At 40.6% G+C, this 23,119-nt stretch overlaps 1 protein-coding gene across 4 annotated transcripts in view; it reads left to right on the top strand.

The window, feature by feature from the left end:
• Nucleotides 1-19,670, top strand: part of prkar1b (protein kinase, cAMP-dependent, regulatory, type I, beta) — a 65,487-nt gene extending 45,817 nt beyond the window's left edge. For all 4 annotated transcript variants that reach the window (XM_063471838.1, XM_063471839.1, XM_063471843.1 and 1 more), the window contains 4 exons: nucleotides 4,743-4,803; nucleotides 7,020-7,141; nucleotides 15,708-15,789; nucleotides 17,243-19,670. In XM_063471838.1, coding sequence (XP_063327908.1) covers nucleotides 4,743-4,803; nucleotides 7,020-7,141; nucleotides 15,708-15,789; nucleotides 17,243-17,415 — 438 coding nt within the window. In that variant the 3' untranslated portion in view covers nucleotides 17,416-19,670. The remainder of the gene's footprint in view (nucleotides 1-4,742; nucleotides 4,804-7,019; nucleotides 7,142-15,707; nucleotides 15,790-17,242) is intronic.
• The last annotated feature ends 3,449 nt before the right edge of the window (nucleotides 19,671-23,119 follow it).

The following is a 23,119-nucleotide window of genomic DNA, read 5'->3' as shown; positions in this document are numbered from 1 at the left end:
GGTGGTGTAGGTTCAGAAAAGCTTTTAACCTGCTGATGATTGTAAATTAGCTGTAGGTGCAGATGTGCGAATGTACGGTTGTCTGTCTTTCTTTGCGTTTCCCTGTGATGAGTCGGATCTGCCTTGGCTGTGCACTGCCTCTTGCTCTACATCAGCTGGGATAGGCTCCAGCTCTCCTGCTGCCCCTAGTTAGATAAGCGGCTAAGAAACAGGATGGAGAACTGAATATCTTCTTTCTTGTGAGTGAAATTACAGTATGACAGTTTTGGGACACAAAGTGCTTGCTATGGTTCTTCGTAGTGTAATGCTTTACACATTTGACTAACAAGCTAAAGACACTTGTTTTGATCACACATCCCTTAAGGGTTGTGGTTAGGCCGGCTAGCCAGTGCAAAAACTCTGCCAAATCAAACATATGGAGCTGATAGGGTGCCCCCCTTGTGTATAAGGGAGCAGCCAAAAGTTTCTTCTTCTTTATGTGTTATTCTCTCTTGATTACTAAAATAGATATACTGGCTACCTATAAATGTATGCATTTGAGCACTATGGAAATTTCTGTATTATATAATTAAAGAGGAATGCTATTACTCCGTTTTGGGCATTTTAACAGTAGTAGACAAATAACCAAAGGGGTTCTAGGTCTGTAGAGCTTGTTATTTGTAGGTAGGTAGGTATTTAAATATATTTAACCCATGAATTGGAAAAGGTATGCTATCATAATTTTATGGTATATTTGAAAATTTTAAACATTAAAACAAATCCACACTATGACACTGTAGACAAATAATATCTACACCCCATTAGTAGACTCTCTACGGTCATCAATCATAGTCCTCTGCTTGCAGTATTTCCTCCCAGTCAACCACTTAAGGCTCCTTAAGCACTTAAAACATTTGCTTTCTTTTTTATACTCCAAATACGCTTTAACACACAGAGGAGTGTATCCTCCCATTTTAATGCATCTAGATCCCTTCTTAGATGAAGAAAGCCAAAAGTGGGGAGGGAGTGAGAAGAGGAGTAAAAAAAGTCAATATTAATGACTCCTCTTGCACTTCCCACTTCGGGAGCTTATCTAGCAGGAATGTCGAAATGTTTAAACTGGAAACACAAGGAACTGTGCCCTTGCCCTCATCCTTGCTCATAAGTGCACACGCACGCACACTCACACACACACACACACACACACACACACACACACACACACACACACACACACACACACACACACACACACACACACACACACACACACAGGTTGTTATTAGAATGACTAAATATTGTCCATGTGTGTGTCTGTGCCCAGCTAAACACTTCCTCAAATGTTCCTAACACCATATTCCAAATAAATTAGAGAGTTCCCATTTAACTTTTTAAACTACCTCTTGCATTTAAGCCTTGGCCAACTGAAAGTTCAGTTCAGTGTAAAACCAGCAGAGATTGAAGCAGGTTTGTTTTCGGACCTTTCAGCTCAGAGTAAAGTTGGCATTGACCTACACAGCACTCATGTCACCTCTTAAGCGCATAGTTAAACTAAGGGCACAGTCCGCCCTGGTAACCTTTCTTTGAGAGGATTCTCCTTGTCTTACACATTTCATTCCTTCGTTGCTTCCAGCAGCAGCTGCAGGAGGGGAGACGGGGTGAAACAGAATTCAATTATGTGAACCTGTAGTTAATTATTGCTGTCAATGATTTGTAAAGCTGTTTTTACAAAGTGTGGTATTCTGGCAAGGACTTAGGCCAACGAGTGAGGTTTCTCTCTGAGTGTAAATGTGTGTGTGTTTGTGTGTGGTGTGTTTCCCAGCAAAAAATATGCTGAGCGCCTGTGTCTGCAGCTAGTTATCTGGAAGCTCATAAGGTGCATTGCCACTGCCATCAGGTTCATTGTTCTCACATCTGCTTTCCTGTCCCGAGTCTGCTGTGTCTCCAAATCTTAAAAATGATTATGTGTAATTTAAATGGTTTTACATTTACAGTCACTAGTTCATTCCATTTCAAGACACATTATTTTGAACAATTATAGCAACAGTTGCATGTTGCATGGATATCGAGTAGAGAGGTAGGGCAGGCAGGCCGTGGAATACCAGGTAATCTCAGTGCCAGCCCACTCAGCTGATACCCTTCTATGCTTTCAGTTAGGCAGATCTCATGTTTAGCTTCTTTATCCTGCACACAGCATGCTAAAAGTTACTGAACACTGCAAATCACTTTGCAACCCACCTAAATCTCAGCTCCTGCTTTTTATGCCATTTCTGACTTTTTTGCACTTAAGTGGCTCTAACTGCATTAGGTTTTTGAATAACCGTCTATATTTGATCCTTAAGCTGAATTTTAATTTCAACAGATCAAAGTGAAATTCAAAACCAATTAAGCCACATTTATGTGATTTTTAAACTGCATCGTGTGCAGTCTCCTCCCCAGTTAGTGGTCCACCAGAAATTTATATTTTGTAACCAATTGATCATCCAAGTCACTTAAACCTACAAAATGGTTAATGGATCAATCAGAAATAAATTTAATATTTTTGAAGAACTATTTGGTTAAAAAAAAGATACTTTAAATCTCAGAACTTTTACAATTTACTATTTTAGTTCTCTAAAAAATGCTTCTTCTTACTTCTTATATACTTCATATATTTCATATAAAACCTTTAAAATGAGCAGAAATTGTTTATATGTGCCTTTGAAGACTTTACTTGTAGATATTTCTCCTTACACCATGCCCAGTGGAAAATAATGACACGCGCACAAGTCATTATATCACAGTTTGTTTACAGTACGGCCATGATTTTATCATGTAGAGCCAAAGAGCCTCTCACTACACCACCCACCCTACCAGCTTCCTTATCAGGGTGTACATTGAGTAAACGGTGTAATACCATTCCCTGTGATAACCACACTGTTTCTATTGTGTTACTGCCATTTATACAATACCTTTCTTGTTGTGTCATCTTGGTATTTAAACACACATAGCTACAGACAAAGCCGTTAACAAACTGACAGACAACTGTCAACAAACAGAACATGAGACGAAAGGAAACAAGGAGAAATTATACAGAGAAATGAGAGGGGATGTGTGCGTGGCGGGTTGGTGGTGTATGTTTTTCACATTGGACAGAGATGAAGGTGATGGAGATGGGGTGTAAGGTACAGTTGGTTTAGTCTGGCTTCACGCCACACCTCAAGTCTTTGATGACTCTCCCTCAAAGACTGAACAGACACAGAGGCTGGTTCATCTTTTAGCCACAGGAGGAGTGAACACTGGGGCCAACAGGAGCAGAAGAGTTTTATACATGAAACATGTGCTCAGGCCCTCCCAAGTAGACAAGATAAAACAGAAGACAAAGAGAAAAAAGACGTTCACCAACAATATAAATGACAACTTGAAATTTTAGAAATAGAAATTTAGAAACGCATCATTTTCATTCCTTCCACCGCAGCGAGCCTCTTTGAAACCCTGCGATGTTACTCCGGCCCACCCAGCGGTTCCTACTGCAGTCGTATAAATCACATCTACTGTATTGTAATGTAATTTCATGTACACATGTTAAGCCTTTAAGCCTTGCAAGGCTGTCTGATTAGCTCTATGGGGAGACTTTCAAATCTGAAGACCAACTTAACATCTCTGTGTAAGCTGGAGTGTGTGTGTGTGTGTGTGCGGTGTGTGTTAGAGGTAGAGCGTACATGCGTTACTGTTTGTATTTGCTTGCTTAACGAGCAAGTTTCATCTCTGCGGAGACGGCAGCAAAACATAAGTGGCAGAACTAAAAACAGACTGCACGCTCTGCCTGCACACACTGACGACACACATGCACACAGACACACAACTCAAATCATTTATCCAGGAGGGAGGGAGCGCAGGCTAGAATTCCTTTAATCAAGTTGTTTACGATTCTGACTTTGACATTGGCTCACTTGGGAACATTTTCTCCCCTTTTAAGACAAAATGTGAAATTATATGAAATTAGAGGCAGCAGCGGGTCTCAGGCACTTATGCACTAAAGACACCCCAAGCCTCAATATATCATTTCCATATGCAAAGGCAGGGCGGACAAGATCGTCTCTCCTCACTCGCTTTTACTCTCTTCATGCTCCCGCTCCCTCTGAGTGGTTCTGTGCAGTGAAGGAGAAATGCAGCGAGGGAAGGGGTCCTCTGGGTCTAGACTTGTCAGGAAGCACCTGATTTTCATGGCAGAGGCAGAATGGGGGAAAGTCCCCTGCCTGGTGGGTGGGGTGGGCCACACACACACACAGACATACATGTATCAGAAACACATTACATACACCTGCATAACCATGACCCCATGAACTGTCATCTATTCATCACAGATTTTTTAAAAATAAAATGTGTATTCATGTTTTAATATTTTGGCAGTATTCATATGTAATATTTGGAGGTTTTTTTTAAAAGGTTGGCTGTGGAATGAGAAACATGCAACCCTTTGGATGCTCTCTATGTTAAGGTGCAGATTTTCAGGCTCTTTCCAATATTTGCACCCCAAAGAAATAAATTTTTCACAGTTGAAAAACTTTGTCGAAGCAAAGTTGCTGTGCTTTTAACTTTGGTTATTAAAGGAGTGAAAAAAATAAAACCAATTAAAAGTTTTAAAGAGTTTCTGATTAATGAGAGTGATCTCTTGGTTTTGGGATAAAAATCAAACTTATGACCATTGGTGTGCATTAATACCATAGTATTACAACAACTTCCTTAAATGGTAAATGTGTTTGCTTTTGTGTGTGTTACAGGGCAGCACACTGAGAAAGAGAAAGATGTATGAAGAGTTCCTGAGCAAAGTCTCCATTCTTGGTAAGTCTGTGCGTTAAATATAATATAGACCAGACGTGCAGCATGTTGTTACTGGTGAATATAATGAATTCTTTTACACTTTGTTAATCAGTTTGTGACTATGCCGAAGGATATGAGTGTGTTTATACATATTTATGCATTCATTTTACACAGGTCAAAGAGTTGAGAGTGCAGAAAGTTACTTATATACTGTAGATTAACCCACATAAACACAGGCGCACGCTGTCACACAAGGTCCATAGCTGAGTGAGGTCTGTGTGTACAGTCCTAATCTTCTCACACTGTTCATGCTAAAGCCAGTCACACTATGCAATGTGTGCAATGTCTCCATGTGGACAATTAAGGAATAGGGAGTTAAGATAAGCCTCTCTTTGCGGCTGGAATTTGGATAACCAGCCTGCACAGGCAATTTAGTTTTCAGGGATGGCGAATGAGATTCATTCAGATTTTGAAAACGAGTTGCAATTGGAGCTGACATCTCATCCCTTTCCACTTGATCGTGTATGTGGTGTATAAAGCAAGGCCATGCCCTCTGTACAGAGTTATTAGCTGGCTGAGTAAACACATACACTCAATCCTGGTCTTAGGAGGATGTCTTTGCGAGGTCCGCTCTCTTTTCATTCAGCTCTTTTCTTTCACAGCTCTCTTTTTGACAGCCTTGTCAAGGCCTGTATTCAGACAGCACCCTCCTGCTTTTCCTCTCCTCATTCGCTTTGCTCAGTCCCTTTGAATTGGAGGAGGAGTAGGAGGCGGGGGTGTTTTTGTTTGTCTTTGATTTTTGAGATAGCCACGAAATTGGGTACAAGCCCTTGATGTCATGGAGTGAAGGGAGTAAAAAACACAACCTGTTGTTTGTCGTACACACACACAGGCCCTAGCATCTCCACGGGCAATTCCCTGTGCGTCTACCATGTATGTGTGTAGCATGGTGCTCCAAGTGGTTGCAAGTTCTGTGAAGCATGAAATGTAGGTTCTTTAGTCGGCACATTTGTGTATCATGTTACCGCGCTAGTTGTTAGGGTTCACCTCTATAGGACCTGCTGCCTTTAACTGGCAGCCAGAAAGAAGACATCCATCTGGGTCCAGCAGACACCTCGGCCCCACTGGCGGGGGACACTGGACACCTCCAAACCGGCAGGCTTACCTTAACTAATCCTAAGTGCACACACACAAATAGACACACTGGGATCAGTTACTGAGCACATCAGGGACAAAGAGAGAGTGCTGTAGTTTTACACCTCTAACTCATGTCTGAGTCAAATCAAAACATTGAACCTTCTAGACAAAGCTAAGGATGAGCAGTGCTTTCACTGCAGCAAAGTCACATTCCACATGTTGGTGTAGCTGGTTTTAAGGCAACAATAATCTGCTCCATTTTTAAAGAAGGATTAGCCGATTCGGTAACCAATGTCTGAGTGGAGATGTTTACTTACTAGCGGGTCCTGTTTCTTTAAGTATCATTTCATCTGAATTGCCTAAAACTCCTTTGGTTCAAGCATTTTTCCCAGTGAGATGTATGACTGTGTTTTTGGTTTCTGTGAGAATACCAACAGTTTCTAGAAATATCTCAGGCTAACCACGTCACTGTTGCTGTGGTTGGATAATCGTAAAGACTATCTGACTCGCTCAGAAGAAACTTAGAAAGATGCTGTAAAAATTTTTTAGCAGAACTCCTTCACATATCTTGACCTTTACTTCTGTCTTAAGAGATCTTTAAAATTATATAAAAGTGAAAAAAATATTTTTAAATATATCATTTTAATAGTTATTAAAGCATTGCTGCTTAAATCGAAATCATATTTATTAGTATATTTGGTTATATTTCAGATAATTTCACTGATGAAGTTAGACTGTAGCTATGAAATCATATTTTGCAACCATAGAACGAAAGTGGTGGAAAGGAACTTGATCGCACCACTTGAACTTGATTGGAGTATAATCAACACAATCCAGAGTGAGTACAACAAATTCTAGGAGTCAGTTTTAAGGTGTTTTAACTCTGTGAGATCCATGAAATTAGGGAGGAGACAGAGGGCTGATACAACGGTTCCTCTTAAATGACTGGATTGTAATTAGTGTTCCTACCAGCTTACTGAACAAGGAAAGCCTCGATCTCCAGGCCATGAAACTGTAATCCACATTATATGTGCATCTACTACTGATCAATGTAAATAAGACTGTCTTTTCAGTAATCTGTATTTGCTGTCCTTTCACAGAATCTTTGGATAAATGGGAGCGCCTGACTGTGGCCGATGCCCTGGAGCCTGTTCAGTTTGAAGATGGAGAGAAGATAGTGGTGCAGGGAGAACCTGGTGATGATTTCTTCATCATAACAGAGGTAAAGTCTGTGAAGAATATGATGTTTTACAAAGCACTGGAAGCACGTCTCTGTGTGTGAAAGAGACAAGTTTGATGATGGAGTTTAACCTAGTTCCAACACAGAGCATAAAGCTGATTTTTTGCACATTGAGTGCTTTAGAAAAAGCATTAAAATCACCAGAATTAAAGTGTATGTAGTGGTTTCCTATTACTGTCACGTTTCCTGTAAGCTGTAGATGTTGACATACCGGGGCCTAAAATCGTGTGCATGTCATCAGAGTCATCAAGGGGGGCACTAGGGTTGATGTAAATGTCATCATACAGAGATGTTGGTGGGCTGTTTGCTGACATTGCAACTGATCCCAGTTTATTGCCACCAGCAGACAGAGTACCCAGTGCTCCCCTGCCCCAGCCTGCAAACACACAGAACCTGTGCAAAGAATAGCTCCCTCACACTGGAGGCTTTGTGGAACTGAGGCCCCTGGTGTGACTTCATGAAGGGCCCCCTGCCTGTCATCCTAACGCACTTTTTATTAACTCCATACTTATTCGGCTTTCACCAGCATCGAGTCAAAAGGGGCATCTAAAGGGGGTTGGGGCACAATCTGCTGTTGTTGCGTCCTTATTTTCAGACCTGCTCGTGGGTTAGTCAGTCTTCTTCAGAGTGTCATTCTTTCTGTCACTTACTAAGTTTACCTGACTTACTTGTTTCATGTCCATCGATAATAGGAGCAGTACACTGGTTACAGTGGATTGAAAGGGCTAAGCTAGAGGTACTTCTTTATCAGGGTTGGTTAATGATGTATCAGCCTTTATCCCTATTTTGGCTCACACAGATTCTCTCCCTTCACCTGCGCCCCTGCAGTACAACACTCTTCTCCATCCTTCTTTTTTATCTGCATTTTTATGCTCCTCACTATGCCCCTCTCAACATATATAATATACATTCATTTTCCAGTTATTTGAAATGTTCTTTTGGCTTTTATCCAGCTCAGTAAATTTGCACGTCAGCCGTTAATGCTCCGAAGGAGTAAGGGTGTTCACATCTATGATGGGTTAGCAAAGTGTAGCACTCATGGTCACGCTTACATCAGTCTCACTTGCTGAATTTCAAACTTTAGTTTATACAAAGAAAACCTGAAGACAGCCGAACTACAGCTCTAGCAGAGCTTAACCAGGGAGGATATGCTGTCAAAAAATGTGCATAAAATTAATATACTAGTGATATTAGAGCTGTTTAGATTCCCTCCAAATATAGCAACAAAATGTAACTTTTGTAACAAGCGATGTTTACAGGACATTGTTCAAAATCCTAAAACTACTTGAACTACTTGTCATATCAGACCAAATAAGGTTGTAGCATCAGCATCACTAAAGGCATGTTATATTTCCTATGAACTTTCCTCACAGATGCTCATACTTTTCACTTGTAGGAAAAACGCTGTTTTATGTCTTGTTTAAGGAAATGGCAGCCCCCGGGTACTGATATAGCTCATGAAGTGGTGCAGGTGACCCATACGCTGTGAGGCTGTTACAGGTTCAAATCTATTGCTCTCTCTTCCCTTTTACGTCTTTGCTCCACTGTCCTATTTCAATAAATGCTAAAAAGCTGCTCCACATTAAAGCTGAAGATCTTTGACATCGTAAATGACCTCTGGAACTCCAGAAATTTGTAATAACTGACAGCGAATGTCAGTGGTCTTAATCCTGTACGACAATGCCAGGATTATCGATAATTTGTAATGCAAAAATTACCCGCACAAATTACGTATTGCTACTATTAATCTGTATTTTATCAAACAAAGAGGTCATGTGATACTATTAGGTCTGTGAAAATTGGCATCTTGGTGATTTTTATAGAGGGTTTCAACAGACTCAACGACTTTTATGTTGCATCCTGTGAATCTAGTTTGGTGTGAGGCTCCTGATGTCAATCAGTTTGAACTCATCCCATCCAATGCATATATGCTGCACAAAACACAGAAATTAAACTGGAATTTTCTAAATTGCATGAAATTTATTGGTAATACTTTGAAAATATAGACCTGTACTTACAGACGGCACTGTATATATTTTACATACATCTCACATTATCTTGTTGTCTATTATCGCAGTGCTGCTCTAAGTCTAAAGTTTGTGCAGGAAATGCAAAAGACACAGCTCTGTATGTGTGACTCATCAATCTGAGACTTTGTACATCCCAAAGAGGAAAAACAAAATAGCAAAATATGTAGAGGAATGTGGGGGGGATAGCAGGATGGAGAGATGGAGGAGGAAGAGGAAAAGGAAGAGAGATACAGGAATCCACTTTTACAGGCAAGCAGCCCATTGAAGGCAGCTGTCTAGGTCTATGTGAATGTGTCACAATGTGAGACTCATCATTTTAAATGCAGGCAGCCACACTCAGCACTGAGGAATGTATATATTTTGAACCGTTTCCCTTTCTTCTGTCTATTTTCCCCTTTGTGTCTAAGCTCTCACCCCTTCTTTTCCTCCCTCCCTCCCGCTTGCTCCCCATCTCTCGTGCTGCAGAGCCTGACTTTCCCAGAGCAGGGTGGACTGTGGTGGAATGTGTGTTGCTGACTTTCACACAGGGTCAGGAGCCCTCCTGGGAGGGAGACGAGAGAGACAGACAGAGGGATGAGTCAAAGAGGGCAGGGACATATGGGTTGCGAGGAGGTTGATTCAAAAAGGACCACATGTAAAGAGTTAGAGGATTTTGCGAGCGCGTGTTACAGTAAGATCAGCCTCCTGCGCTCTCGCTATGCACTTCTTGTGATTCTTTTTATTTGTTTGCTCTGTGCTTTGCTTAGTCAGTTACTCTTTTTTTCTTTTCTTCTCAGTTGCCCACCGTGCCTCTTTTTTCTGTCTCCTTTCACTATCTTTTGTTGTTTTGTGTGGTTTTGGTAGATGAAGCCAAAGACAAACCCCACAATCACAAATTACATGCTCCTGATGGGGAAGATTAACTTAAAGGAGGTATGGAGACACCACTTTCTCTTCCTGCTGGGTGAAATGGGGCCCTAATGAAAAGTGACATGTTTACATTTTTTTTTTCTCACACTGTACAAACAAGCCTTTACAAGCTCCGGGGGCCACAGAGACTCAGCCTCACCTTCCCTTATGTCAACCCTCTCTGCCTTTTCCACCGTTTGCTCTCTTCTTAAGGGCTCTACTCACCTAATGTGCAGACTCTTATTCTCTCCATGTCATTCAGTCAAGCCTTTGAGAAAAAGGGCCAGTTAAAGATTAAGAAACTTTAACTTGAATATCAAAATGTATTATGTGTTGCTACTTAACTATAAACAGATGTGGGAAAAGTTACAGTTTTTCAAGTTAAGTCAAAATCAGTGTTTTCAGTCTTTAACAAGTCGTTTGCACCTTTTACACTGTGATATTTCAAGATTTCACAGTATGCTACTGCTAAGTATTAACTAGAAATAACACATGCACATGTTTTTTTAATGCCAAATAATTAGTATCATAACTTGTGCTTTCCCAGGCAGTAATGCAAAACTGTAACAGCAAACAATCTTGGGTAGAGGGAAAAGGCTACCCGAAAAGCTATTCAGTGCACTCCTGAATCAATGCAATCTAATCAATTCATAAGATTTATCTTTACATGAGATAACTGGAATTGTAAGGTTGACATGTTGCATAATATAATTTTTATTCTTGGTGTTTAATTTTTATCTAGAAGGTCACTCAGAGTACATCCTTTGGAAAAGCAAGTGTCCATCTTTTAAATTCTTAATGAAAGTGATGCAGATGTTCACCCAAACACCACTGCACCAGCTTTAGTTTTTTTTTTTTATAACAAACAGATGAACAGCTCTGATCACATACCAATCACATACCTTTGTGAAAGGAATTATTATGTCACTTTATGCCGAAAAGATGACGTCCAGCTGAGGTTACGAATGTCAGATGTCTAGCTGAAGTCTTGTTTTTGTCAATAAACTGTAAAATTATGTAGCACTTTTCTGCTCTGTGCACTCAAAGGGTTTTCTTGCCACAAACCTCATTCTTACACACAAACGCACACACACACATTTATACAAGTGCTTATTTTTTCTATGCCCAAACACTTTTAATCTAACTTCCACACACTCATACTCTGATGGATGCATCAGGGACAACTTTGGGTTCTGTAACTTTCTCGAGGATACTACGACCCCCAGGCTAGAAAAGGAACCCTACCCAAGTCCATTTGATTTGAGCCTATTGAAGTCAGATGTCTCTGCTGCTTCACACCTTTTTAAAACTGGTTGATGACTCTTGAAGAACGTATCATCCTCTCTGCTGATGTGTTCTTCCAGTCATCTTCCAGTCATCAGTGTAAACGGACGTCTCCCATTTGTTCTTTGACCACACACAGAACGAATCATTTCTCAGGAGTTTACAGGTTCCCTGTGGGTCCCACAGATGGTATATCCTCTGTGGATTGTCTGCAGAATATCTCCCGGTACTCGCGTGTAACCTGCTTGTTTTTTGCTGAAATGCAATTTAGCTAATGGAGTTTAATATTGCTTTTATAGAATGAAGATCAGTGCGGTTGATCTGAGTGAAAACAAACAGGTAAAGATTAACGGGCCTCATTAGATTTGAACCATTTTGAGTCATTTTATGTTCAAATAAGAGCCCCTCAGGCTGTTAGATGCAAATCTTGTGAGAAACACTGTTGTCCTACCGTATGTTGAGCAAGTGATCTATGCGTGTGTGCTGGCGTTTGAATGAGAAGGTGCAGACTCTGCTGATGCTGGGTGGTCTCGTGAACAGACAGACTCGGGATATCACCTTTCTCCATTTCTGGCTGCGCCTCTCTTTCTGCGAGCATGTTCAAATTGTTGTCATTTCTTTCATGCAAGATGCTACATTTTAACTTGTCACTACAAGCTGGTGCACTTTCTGTGTGGCATGTTTGTTTAAAGTGTGTATACACAGAAATGGATGCAACTGTGACCGGTCCTTAAAATACGTCCAAAAATCATCTGATACTTCTTATTTAAGTTGAGGGCTGAAAGAGGCTCACACGAATCCTTTCTTTGTCTCTCTGCTACTTGTTTGTATTCATGTTCATTCATTCATATTCTCTGTTAGTGTTTCTCGCTCTGCCTGACCTCGTCTGCTGTCTTTTGTTGTTACCGGTCTCAGTCTCCCTGAGTCGGGTAGAGGAGGCTCTCTGATGTTTATAAAACAAAATATCTGTGGAGCAGAGCGCTACCCTTGGGGTGGTACAGTGTGAGATGGTTATCTGGACCACACTGGATGAGGCCTGTTCACCAGTGAACTACTGTACTGGCAGCGCTGCACTGTCTCACTCACTTTGTTTGGACATGAATAGAAAGAAGAGGAACCCACTGGTTGTAAACACTCGCGTCTGTGCCTCGTCCACCTCATTCTCTCTCCATTCACATCTTACGGTTTTGGGCTCTCAAACCACAACACTCGAAATTTGTGAGCGAATTTGCAGAGATGGAAGTTTCAACAAAACGTGACAAAAAGTGCAGTGGAAACAAGACTAACAATGGCGATACAAGCGACCTATTAGTCACTCTACTTACGCTCCATTGGAGAGAAGAAAAATATCAAAAAGATGAAAACATCAGATATCTGTGGGCTGAAACACTAGCAGTTTATCTTAATACTCTTATCTCTGTAATGGCAGTAGTGGTCGCTGTTTTTTGTAAAATGGTTAATGGTTAGATGAAAACTGATGGGGGGTTAAGACGAGAAAAGTGTTCATTATATTTTTGGAAACATTTTTATACCTTATTAGAGTTCGCATGAAATTAGGCAAAGTATAACAACAGACATAAAAGAAATGTGATTATTTGTGTAGCACTTTTCTCGCAGCGTTACAAAGTGTTTAACAACTGAAACGTTTTTTTTACAATATAAAAAGAACTGTGATCAGCATAAATGCAAATATGCAAAATAAATTTGCTAAAAGGGCCTTTTAAGATGTAAAAAGCCCGATAGAGCTAATTCTGCTAATGCAATTCTTTGTGTAGATGGTGTGGCTGTATACGCTGCAGTCTACAAACCCTCGTCATCTTTATACATGTGCACAATGTGGCTTAATGTCACAGAGGTTAATGTGCCATGAAAGCCAACTTGGTCACATAGCAGCATTTTAGTCAACCACAAAGGCAAACTGTGAAGCACCAGCTTTTCCTATGCTGCATGCCCATGAGGAGATGAGCCGCAGCCTGCCACAGCATTAGGATTCAGAGCAGCAGACAGAAATACTTACCTCCAGGCAGTGGCTACTCTTTTATTTATCAATATGTCTAATCAGATAAATTTGATTTAGCAGTCAAGCGATTATAATTAAGTAAGTAAGCATAAGCACTTTCCAGTAGCTTACCATTTGAACTTGATTGAATCAAATTCTTTACTTCAAAGTTCAGTGAAAGTGCACGACTACAACAGGAAAGAAAATATATCATTAAGAGCTTTAACTGTTAAGACATTTGCCCATAGCGACGTACAAGTTCAAACCAGGATCTGCTTTTGCTGTTTATTTTGGACGGGACTTCCACAGTAAGCAGTAAATAACTTTGCACAGTAAGGAGTAAGGCCAAGTTTGATAGGGTCAGCATCAAAGGCTGCTCCTATAATACTTCTCATTTTTTTGAAGCAAGCCTGACGGAAGACGAATATCTTTTAATTTTGGCAGAAATAAGCTTGTTTCCAAAAAACTGAGTGCACTCAAAAGGAAAAATGTTATAAAACCTCAGTGTTTGAATGAAAAAAACAAGGGTTGTAGATCAGTTGCAGGTTTTCTTTTTGAGAATATCTGACACCCAAAATGTAGTTTTAGTTTAGCAGCCAGCGACATAAAGTAGGCAGCACATGCCAAATAATTAATAATTTTAGTAGAGGAGCGTAAAGTACCACCTGTCTTGCTGTTGATCCAACAAGTTCTCATCCTACACTGTTATTAATCAGATGTGGGTGTCTCATAGACAGTCAGCAGCTTTGACACAACTACACTTTCTTAATCCCTGGGAATGAGAATGGACTGCTATACCACGTGGATCATAATCCTAATTTTTGGTGGCTACACAACTACTTAAAACATCACCTTCAGCCTCCGTGACCTACAATATCCCTGCTTTATTTTAATACGGTTAGAAGACCTGTCTCCAGAGATAAAACGACATCACGCCACAGTTTGGCCAGGTATTACTTGGAAGTGGCGCTCTCACGGTGTTCTCCACTTACTTGGACAGCGTCCCTGCACTCCTCCACAGCTCATTTCTAGCACAAACCCACTAAATCGACACACACATCCGTTTCTCTGAAATACAGTATTACCTTTGTGTGGCCGCAATGAGTAGCTGGCGCTTTTGAGGTTCTCATTAAGGCTCATTATATTCATATTTAGCATTATTAGCCTAGTCGGCACAAGGGGGAGAGAGCAGAGAAGGATTAGAAACGGAGAGGGAGAGTGTTGGAACCGTCAGGTCTGTTATATGAAGCGATCCAAGACAAGCTGGGAAGTTTCTCTACTGATTTTCTTTTACCTACTACCAATTACAGCAGCTTGTGAGTACATGTGAAGGTCCAGAAAATAAATATCTCCCAATACATGTGCATGGCAAAAGGTGGCAGCTGCACTTTAATGTGAATATACGCCTGTGTCATCAGGCGCAGCTTTGAACACGCGTGTTCTGGTTCATGCGTTAAGATAAATATTCAAGCATATGCTCACTCACACACACAATTTTGTCAACAGCTGCAAGATGTGACAGCATAAACTGTTATCATCTGTTGGGCAAAGTGAATGGAAATCAAATTTCCTCCCTTATACTTTTTAGATGACTCACAAACACTCAGCCAGCGGATGGTCGGTCAGTCTCTCCAGCAGCTATCAGCTGTATACATGAAAATTGACATTTTCCGAATGTGAGAGTGAGCATTTGAGTCTTCTTCTATCTTCTTATTTAACATTGTGTGGTTGTGTGCACTTGCAGATGTAAAGCAGACCATTAGCAACTTGTTATTTGAGCTTTCTTTTTGTGTGTGTACACGAAAGCGCTTCGGTTTTCTGAGGTCATTTAAGGACTGTGTTTTGGAGCACTCTCACTGTTGGACAACGCAGTTGTTTCCATTTAATGGCTGAATGCTGATAAAGGGGATTATGTGATGGAGACACTTAGGAATCAGTTCAGCCTCTAAAGGGCTTAGATGTTTGTATTTATTACACTCTGGAGGAAATAATGCAGAACCAATCAGTTTTTGTATCGCATGCCCTTTTGGGATATGAGAGTGTGTTTCTTCTTCTGCTTCCTTTTTTTTTGTTTTGTTTTGTTTCTGCTGTCCCACACAACAGGTGTCCATCCCACAGCAAAGTGGACTAAATCCTGTGCACCTGTGTTCTTATGAAGCAAAGGAATTTCTCTTCGGCTTAATCCTCCTGATGATTTTCAGTTCCTCGTTAAATAGCCCCCTCCAGACCCCTCCTCCTCCTCCCCTTCTTCCATCATCTTTCCCTTCTTCACACACAATCCTTCCTCTCCCTCTCAACCATTTTTCCTACAGCTTTAAACTTTTTTCCTTTTCTTTTCTGTGTCCAGGGAATCGCCTCTGTTCTCCAGCGCAGGTCTGACATTGAGGAGTACGTGGAGGTGGGACGCCTTGGACCTTCTGATTATTTTGGTAAGTGTGTCCCTGCTGCTTCTTTGCACCGCATACGTTTGTGAGACTAAAGTTGGTTTATATTACACCTTTTAATAAATATCTTAAATACAAATTTTGCTAGTAGAAGTAAATAAACATCAATGAAGACAGTACACAGTGATCTAGAAGATCAAACACAAGTCACATTGCTTACTGCTTTTTTTTATAGTGCTCCAATTAATTTTAAGCAGTTATGTCACAAACTGGTTTTTAAAGATATGGTAAATAAACACGCTATGAGAAGATGAATCATTCTGAACCAGACTTATTATAGTTTTAATTAGTCTTTATTTTTTTGCTTTTTATTCAGTTTCAGTTAGTTTCCAGAGTGAAAATTCTCGTGTCGGTTTCGTTTTTACCCCTCAGCTGTAAAAGGCTGATGGGCTGTTGTCGTCACCCTGCATGGCATGCAGCGTGGAAACCCAAGTTTGTGAATGCGATAACTCGAGAACGAGGCAACATAGGAGCTTCAAATTGATACTGAGTGACCTCAACCTAAAGGTCAGAAGTCAAGGTCACTGAAAATCTTGTGGATAAGATAACTTAAGAAGGAAGTTGTCTAGGATTTTTAAATTAATACCATAGGTGTGTCTACTAGAAAGCTGAGGGGTAGGTATTTTTTATTGTTTTAAAATATTTAATTTTAGTTTAGTTTTTATTAGTTCAGTCTTAGTTTTAGTCTCTATTAATTATTATTGAATGGAGGGCATATATCAGGGGCAGAATTTGGGAAAACTACAGTACAGTTATTACATTAAAAAAAGAACCTTTGAAAGCAGTTGACTCACAGTCTTGTAGTCATCTAGATAAATAAATCAGTAAATCAAAGCCTCATGAAGCAAGTTTTGATCAGATTTTACCAAACTAACAAACAGGATCTTTCCTCTATATTTCTGTTTTGTTTTAGTTTGTTTTCCAAGTTTATAAATTCATTTCAGTTTTTTTTTCAAAAGTCTAATTTTTATTTTTAGTTTAGTTAACTTTAATAATCTTGTTCTGAAATATAAATTGTAAAACGTCTTATTAGCAGTTGCTTTTTACTAATACACAATACTCGCAAAAATGGCAAATATCAGTATTTTAAAGGGTCAACTTCACTAAACAGGGTAAAATAGTGTACGAGCACAATCCCCAAATAAGCTGTTAGGTGTGGTTTGTTTTACTGGTGATTTACAAAATATGCTGGTTTTTAAAATCACGTTTCAATATCAGGTGAAAAAAATAAGACATGCATTTTTTGGGTTTAAAGATCATCGCAGTTAGCTGTAAATGAAATGTTGGTGCATCTCCTCTCTATGTTTAACTAACTTTCTTTTAATTTGTCACTTAACTGCACTGATTTAGGGCCTTTTGCTCCATTTCTCATACTGTTTGTATTTAATGTTTGAGGTCAAAATTTGGGGCGATGTGCTGATTATTCTCTCTCATCCAGGTGAAATTGCCCTACTGCTGAACCGTCCCAGGGCTGCCACCGTAGTCGCCCGGGGTCCCCTCAAGTGTGTGAAGCTGGATCGGCCACGCTTCGAGCGCGTGCTGGGTCCTTGCTCCGAAATCCTCAAGAGGAACATCCAGAGATACAACAGCTTTATCTCTCTCACTGTGTGACATGTGCCCCCTCCACCATCTGGGCCCCACCAGCAGGGGTGTGCAACATCAGCATCAGAGTTTTGGTCAGTGGGTGGGAAAGGGGTGAGGATGCAGGGTGAAGGATATGGGTTTTACATGCCCAGATTTGGGGCGCTCATTTCCTGCCTTTTTCCATTTTGCGCGTTTCTCTCTTTTGACCTTGTGCACTTTGACTTGATTCTGTGCTGTCACGTAGCTTTATGTCAAAAACAACATGCAGGGGTGTTTTAAAAAAAGAAAAAAAAAAGAAAAATCAAACAGAGGGCAGAGATTATTTATCTTGTTTCATATTGTAAATGAATCATGCATACAGTGTGTCGGCTGTATACGATGCATGCTTCAAGACTGACAGAGAATGGCGTTTGCACTTTCATTCGTTAACAGGAGGGTACGGATAATTTCAGGAAATAAGAAGGAAGTAAAGTCATGTTTACGTACGGCGGGGGAGGAAGACGGACCAGATTTGGTTGCACGCTGGCTGCGGTTTGCCTTTTTTATTTCTGGAGGTGTGTGTTTCCATTTCTACACTGAATCAGAAATGCACTGCACAGATCTCTGTTCCCTAAAATGTAGCTGTTAAAGGTATGAAGAAAATTAAATTACTTGCTGTTGTATTCATTTTCAATGCTTCTTGAGCTTTTACCTTTTATTGAGTTCGGAGGTTGTTAGAGGCCTAATTGAGTTAAATTCTAACTTTGTTGGTATTCTGTATATTTCTTTTATCAAAACACCAAAACAAACACTTACTTTATTGTGCTGAAAGTATTGTGTGTGTATCAAACGCATGTAAAACCTTAGTCATCCAAAGCACACAAAACACAGGAAAATAACATTTCAAGGCACACCTGTATTCATATCTGTGCAAAACTGCCTCTGTGTCACCTGATGAGTTGTCGGATCTTTTGATTATTGGCGGTTGAAGGCACTTTTGGAAGCACATTTGCCTCTGGAGCTCTCATTCTACATAAGAGTAATAAGAGACCAGTCCACTAGCTTATCACTGTCCTCCACTGGTTTATTCGACACTTCTACGCAGTCCAAACAAACGGTCTTCCTGCATCTGGAAAACTCAACATCTGAACAAGTGCATGAACAAAATGGGAAAATGAGTGCTTACAAAGTTCATTTAACAATTCATAACAAGGTATGATTGTCACAAAATCACAAAGCACACCCAGACTTACCTCATGGCACAGCATCTATGGATGAGTGAACAAATATATTTAGACCATAGTTTGCTTAGGAACAGCTCCGTGGACTATTGATGGCACTTTCACTGTGTTTCTGGAAAAATTTGCTCACAACATTTTTTTACTTAGCCTTTTCATCATATCATAATTTTGTGTTATTAAATGTTATAATTAAGTTGGTTTTAGAAGTTGCATTTCCAGTGCCAGGTATGTGGTTCCTGGGAACAGATGATTTTTCACTTTATCCCTTCAAATCCTTGTTTTCCTTAGTTTGTTCATCTTGCTCAAAGGCTGAAGTGTCTTATTATCCACGTGTTGTCATGTCATTACTCTGTCACATACAAGCATCAAACCTACTACAGTGGTTGTCATGAGGAAAGTTTCGTCAGTTCTGCAGTGCAGCTCAGTGATGTCCTTTAGTTTTTCAGTGATAATGGAGCTCGGTGGCACAGAGGAATTAACCGAAGCTTTTGATACACAAACAATACTTGTTAGTGAATCAACTGTTGCCATAAGAAAAATGTAGGAAATCACCAAAGTTTATCCCCTAAGATTTTACAATGCGGTATGTTGTGTCAAAATAACTGACAAGTTGCTTTTTTTCCCACCTTGATATCCTCAAAGCAGACAAACACAGTTAGAAACACACTAACATGAAACACACACCCACACTGTATATGCGTGCACTGTCTCAGGACTAAATACATTTTCAACACACACACACGTCTTACCTGATGCTTTTTTTAAGCTGATTTTGTTCGTTGTTTGCTAGATGAAAACTTTTGCACCACTTTTAGAGTTTGTACCATACAGCAGCTTGATTTAGGTGTTTTTAAGACATCAGCTCTGTGTTCTGACTGAAAAAAGTTAAGATATATAAATATAGACAAACTTGTGTTGCTTTCCTTTGATCTGCTGTAATCTGTCAAAGTTGCACAACTGACCCAACAACTGATGTTGTAAAAAAAAACAAAAAAAAAACTTTCTGTATTCTCTCTCTCTGTATCTTTTTCTTTGAAACCATCTTGAACAAATAAAGAAAAGCTTCTGAAATCTCTCTGATTTGACTCATTCTTTTCTTCCTTTCTGTTGTGATGGGACTTTTTTTTTCCTCCATATTTTCGCCCTTTTATCCCAGATCTTAGTTCTCTTTCTTTTTATCTATACCTCCTCTAAATGTTCCATCTTTGTTAATCTTCCTTTTTCTTTCCCGAAACTACTAACTGTCACCCTCAATCACACTTTTCATATTTATTTCCGCAGGTACCTAATCTCCTTCTCGGCCTCCCTCTGCTCCATCTGGCTCCCTCCGCTCGTCTCTGCTCTCCATCCTTCTCACATTAAGCCAAGTGTCAGTCATCCGTCAGGCCGGCCTGTCAAAACTCCGAGCTCCTCCCAGCCAGTTTACATCACAGTGGACTTAAAGCCTCCGCAGCTTTGACACATTCCTCTTCATCTTAATGCCCACTAAATCAACTAAGGAATGTGCCCCCGACTCACTGACATCCAGTTTAATAGCCGCCCCCTCCCCACACATATACACACAGTGACCCATACACCTTCTTCACTTTGACAATACGCAGTAACGCACATGAACTTGAGCGAGGTCGGAGTTTGTACCTCCACGAAGCAACCCTTTGCCTTCAGTCTTGATTGTAAGTGCAGCTCCTTGCGTGTAGTGCTCGACTTTGTTTTCTGACACTCATCCTCAGCGGCAGGTCTTCAGGTTGATTTTGGACCAAACTCCCTGTTGTGCAGTTTGGATCCATTATTTTAACTCTGCTGACTCTTTCTTTGGATGACAGGTTTAATATAACTGTTGTTTGGGCTTCCTAATGAGGATGGAGTTCAAACTAAACCTACACTATAGCTCACAGTATAGATCTATAGTATAGTGTCAGTATAGATGCCTAAATTAAAGTCTATGTGTAATCGTACAGGTTAGACAAAATGTTATTTCCAAAAATTAAAAGCAAAACTTTCTAAACTTTATTTCTTTTAGCCATCATGCACTCTTTTAACTGAAAACAGTTGGGGGGAAGAAAAGGCGCTGAGCCTGCACGTCACCATTCATCTACATGACAAATGAGCAAAAACATGTCAAACGCTTTAAAGCTCTAAAATAAGCAAGTGAGTGGACCTTGAACGGGGTTTGTTCAGTCAAACATGCTCCAAGTTCATGTCTACCAAAGAAGCAGCGACATTAAAACTAGTTACACCAAAATGAGCAAAATAAAAGCTGTCAGCGTGGACTGTGTGTGTGTGTGTGTGTGTGTGTGAGGGGCCAGAGTTTTTGATAAAGCACGGCCATTAGTGGGCATTCTGGGTGGGCCAGTTAAGGGCAGAACTTGGCACCGTCACATGAGCAGCAAGATGAAACTTTGATAACGCTTCGTTCTGTCAGGGGCAAAATAAGAAGGTGCTAACACGTACACACACTCCTTTACTGACTTTTAATTTAGGTCGCTGTGTTTGGTTTTCCTTTATGCTTTTATTATGTCATAATCTATCATAAAACTCCAACTTTGTAACACTAACGATGACATTTCCACGAGCTAATCTGTTTTCACACTGAATCCGATAAGGGAAAAAAACCCCATCTGTCCATTACCACTCAGTCCACAACCTGCAATTAAAATTTCGCTTTTTCTTTTCTCTTTTGTACAACGATCCTACAAAAATAGCTAAACGGTGAATCAGATTTATTTCCAGTATATGTCTGTAAAATCTTTTAATGTTTAAACACAGCAGATCACGTGATTATTTGGTTCAGTGAGTCTTTTGGTAACAGCTACTCTATGTTTCCTTCACAGAAAGCTCGTCTCTAGTGATTCTGCTACTGCCAAGTTTAAAACCTGCCTCTCTTTTTCTCAGCACAACAAGAGGGGAATGGTCCATCAGACAAGGAAAGTATGACCGGATACATGACCCCAGTTGCACCATTACTTCTACTGCCTCCATCCATTTTTATCTGAATTTGCTACAAGATATAACTAGCTACTCCTACCGTGCATGTATGTTTGCAGAATCCTTAGCTGACCAGCAGCTGATGCTTAGTGAGTTGGGGAGGTTGGGTTACAGGAAAGAATCAGACAAGATGTGGAGAATAACAGTGGAGGTGGAGCTGGTGAACATGCAGGAGGTGGAAGTGGAAAGTAAAGAAATCCTGGGCCAGCTTCACTGACAGCTTGTAATAGGCTTTCTACTCACTCCTGATTAAAGTCCATTGAGATTTACTGACATAAATGTGAAAGAATTTATCCCACCGTGGAAACATGCCGTCTCCTCATTACGGGATGACTTCTTAAGTGGATCCCTCCCCCAAATTCCAAGTTTTATTTAATGATTGCCAAAAATTTACAAGATAAGATGGCCTGGAGGCATTTGGTATATGTGTGTGCATGTTTGGATGTTTATTTGCTGCATCCCATGCTCCCAGGAGAGCATGTTTTATTTGGTGGTGCATATTTAGATCTGGCACAGTGACTCTGGCCCCTGGGTATTTGACCGCAACAGCCCCTCTGCTCACAACGCCTCCCTGATTCTCTCTCTTTTGTTTCCTGGCTTGTTGCGCCGAGTTCCCATAGATGCCATCTCCTCTCCGCTCTATCCCCCTCATTGGGGAGATTCAGGCTAATTAAAATGCCTACCAACCTCCACTGATTTTTCTCTCCTCTACGATCCCCACATCCTGGTGGAAAAAAATAAATCAACCCCCAACCGCTGGCACTAATGACCAGCGCCCTTTCATACACAGCTGTCTAAAAATATTGGGTGTGGCGACCTGTCTGCCCCGGGGCAGGGTTCAGCCTGGTTGAGCTGAAATTCTCAGTTCAGAGGCATCCCATCTCTGCCTAGTTCCCTCCCTTCTCCACCACTGCTTCTGCTGCTCTAATTCTCAGCGCTAATCATGGCTTTCTTAGGTCAAAGGTCACTGCCCAGGCCTGGTCACAGGTGACTGAGCAATAGTGAAGCTGATGGGATTGAAAGGATGAGAGGGGGGTAGAAGGAGAAAAGAGTTAAAAATTGGGTCAGGAGATCATCACAAGGTCTGCTTAAGTTAAACAGCAGCAGTTGTTGTACACTGAGTGTGTTACCACAGCAAAACAAAATGTCCCTCAAACAATTTTGGACTCAATCTGTGTCGCATTGTGAGACGCAACAACTGGGCCTATATTACACACAGTGAAGCTGTACTGATTATTCGTCTTTGTTCCGGTGTCAAAGGGTGGGCAGCTTTGGCTCAGAAGGTAGAGCGGGTACTCTGCCAATCACAAGGCTGGTGCTTCAAACCTTGAAAGGATGTGGTGACCAGGGGGCATATAAAGTAAATGACAAAGCAACTATAGGCAACGTACATGATCAGACCTTTTAGTGCTCCCTCTGCAGCAACAAGACTTTATGCAACTTCTTACAAAGTAATAATACTCCCCTACACCTTTAATCTTCCCATTTCTTAAGCTATACAGCCTTAGTCTCTCCTCAGTTTCCTT

The sequence above is a fragment of the Pelmatolapia mariae genome, linkage group LG4 (genome assembly GCF_036321145.2).
Source record: "Pelmatolapia mariae isolate MD_Pm_ZW linkage group LG4, Pm_UMD_F_2, whole genome shotgun sequence".
NCBI classification, from domain to species: domain Eukaryota; kingdom Metazoa; phylum Chordata; class Actinopteri; order Cichliformes; family Cichlidae; genus Pelmatolapia; species Pelmatolapia mariae.
The sequence above is the reverse complement of the archived record's forward strand: the minus strand, read 5'-3'. Positions and strand labels throughout refer to the sequence as shown.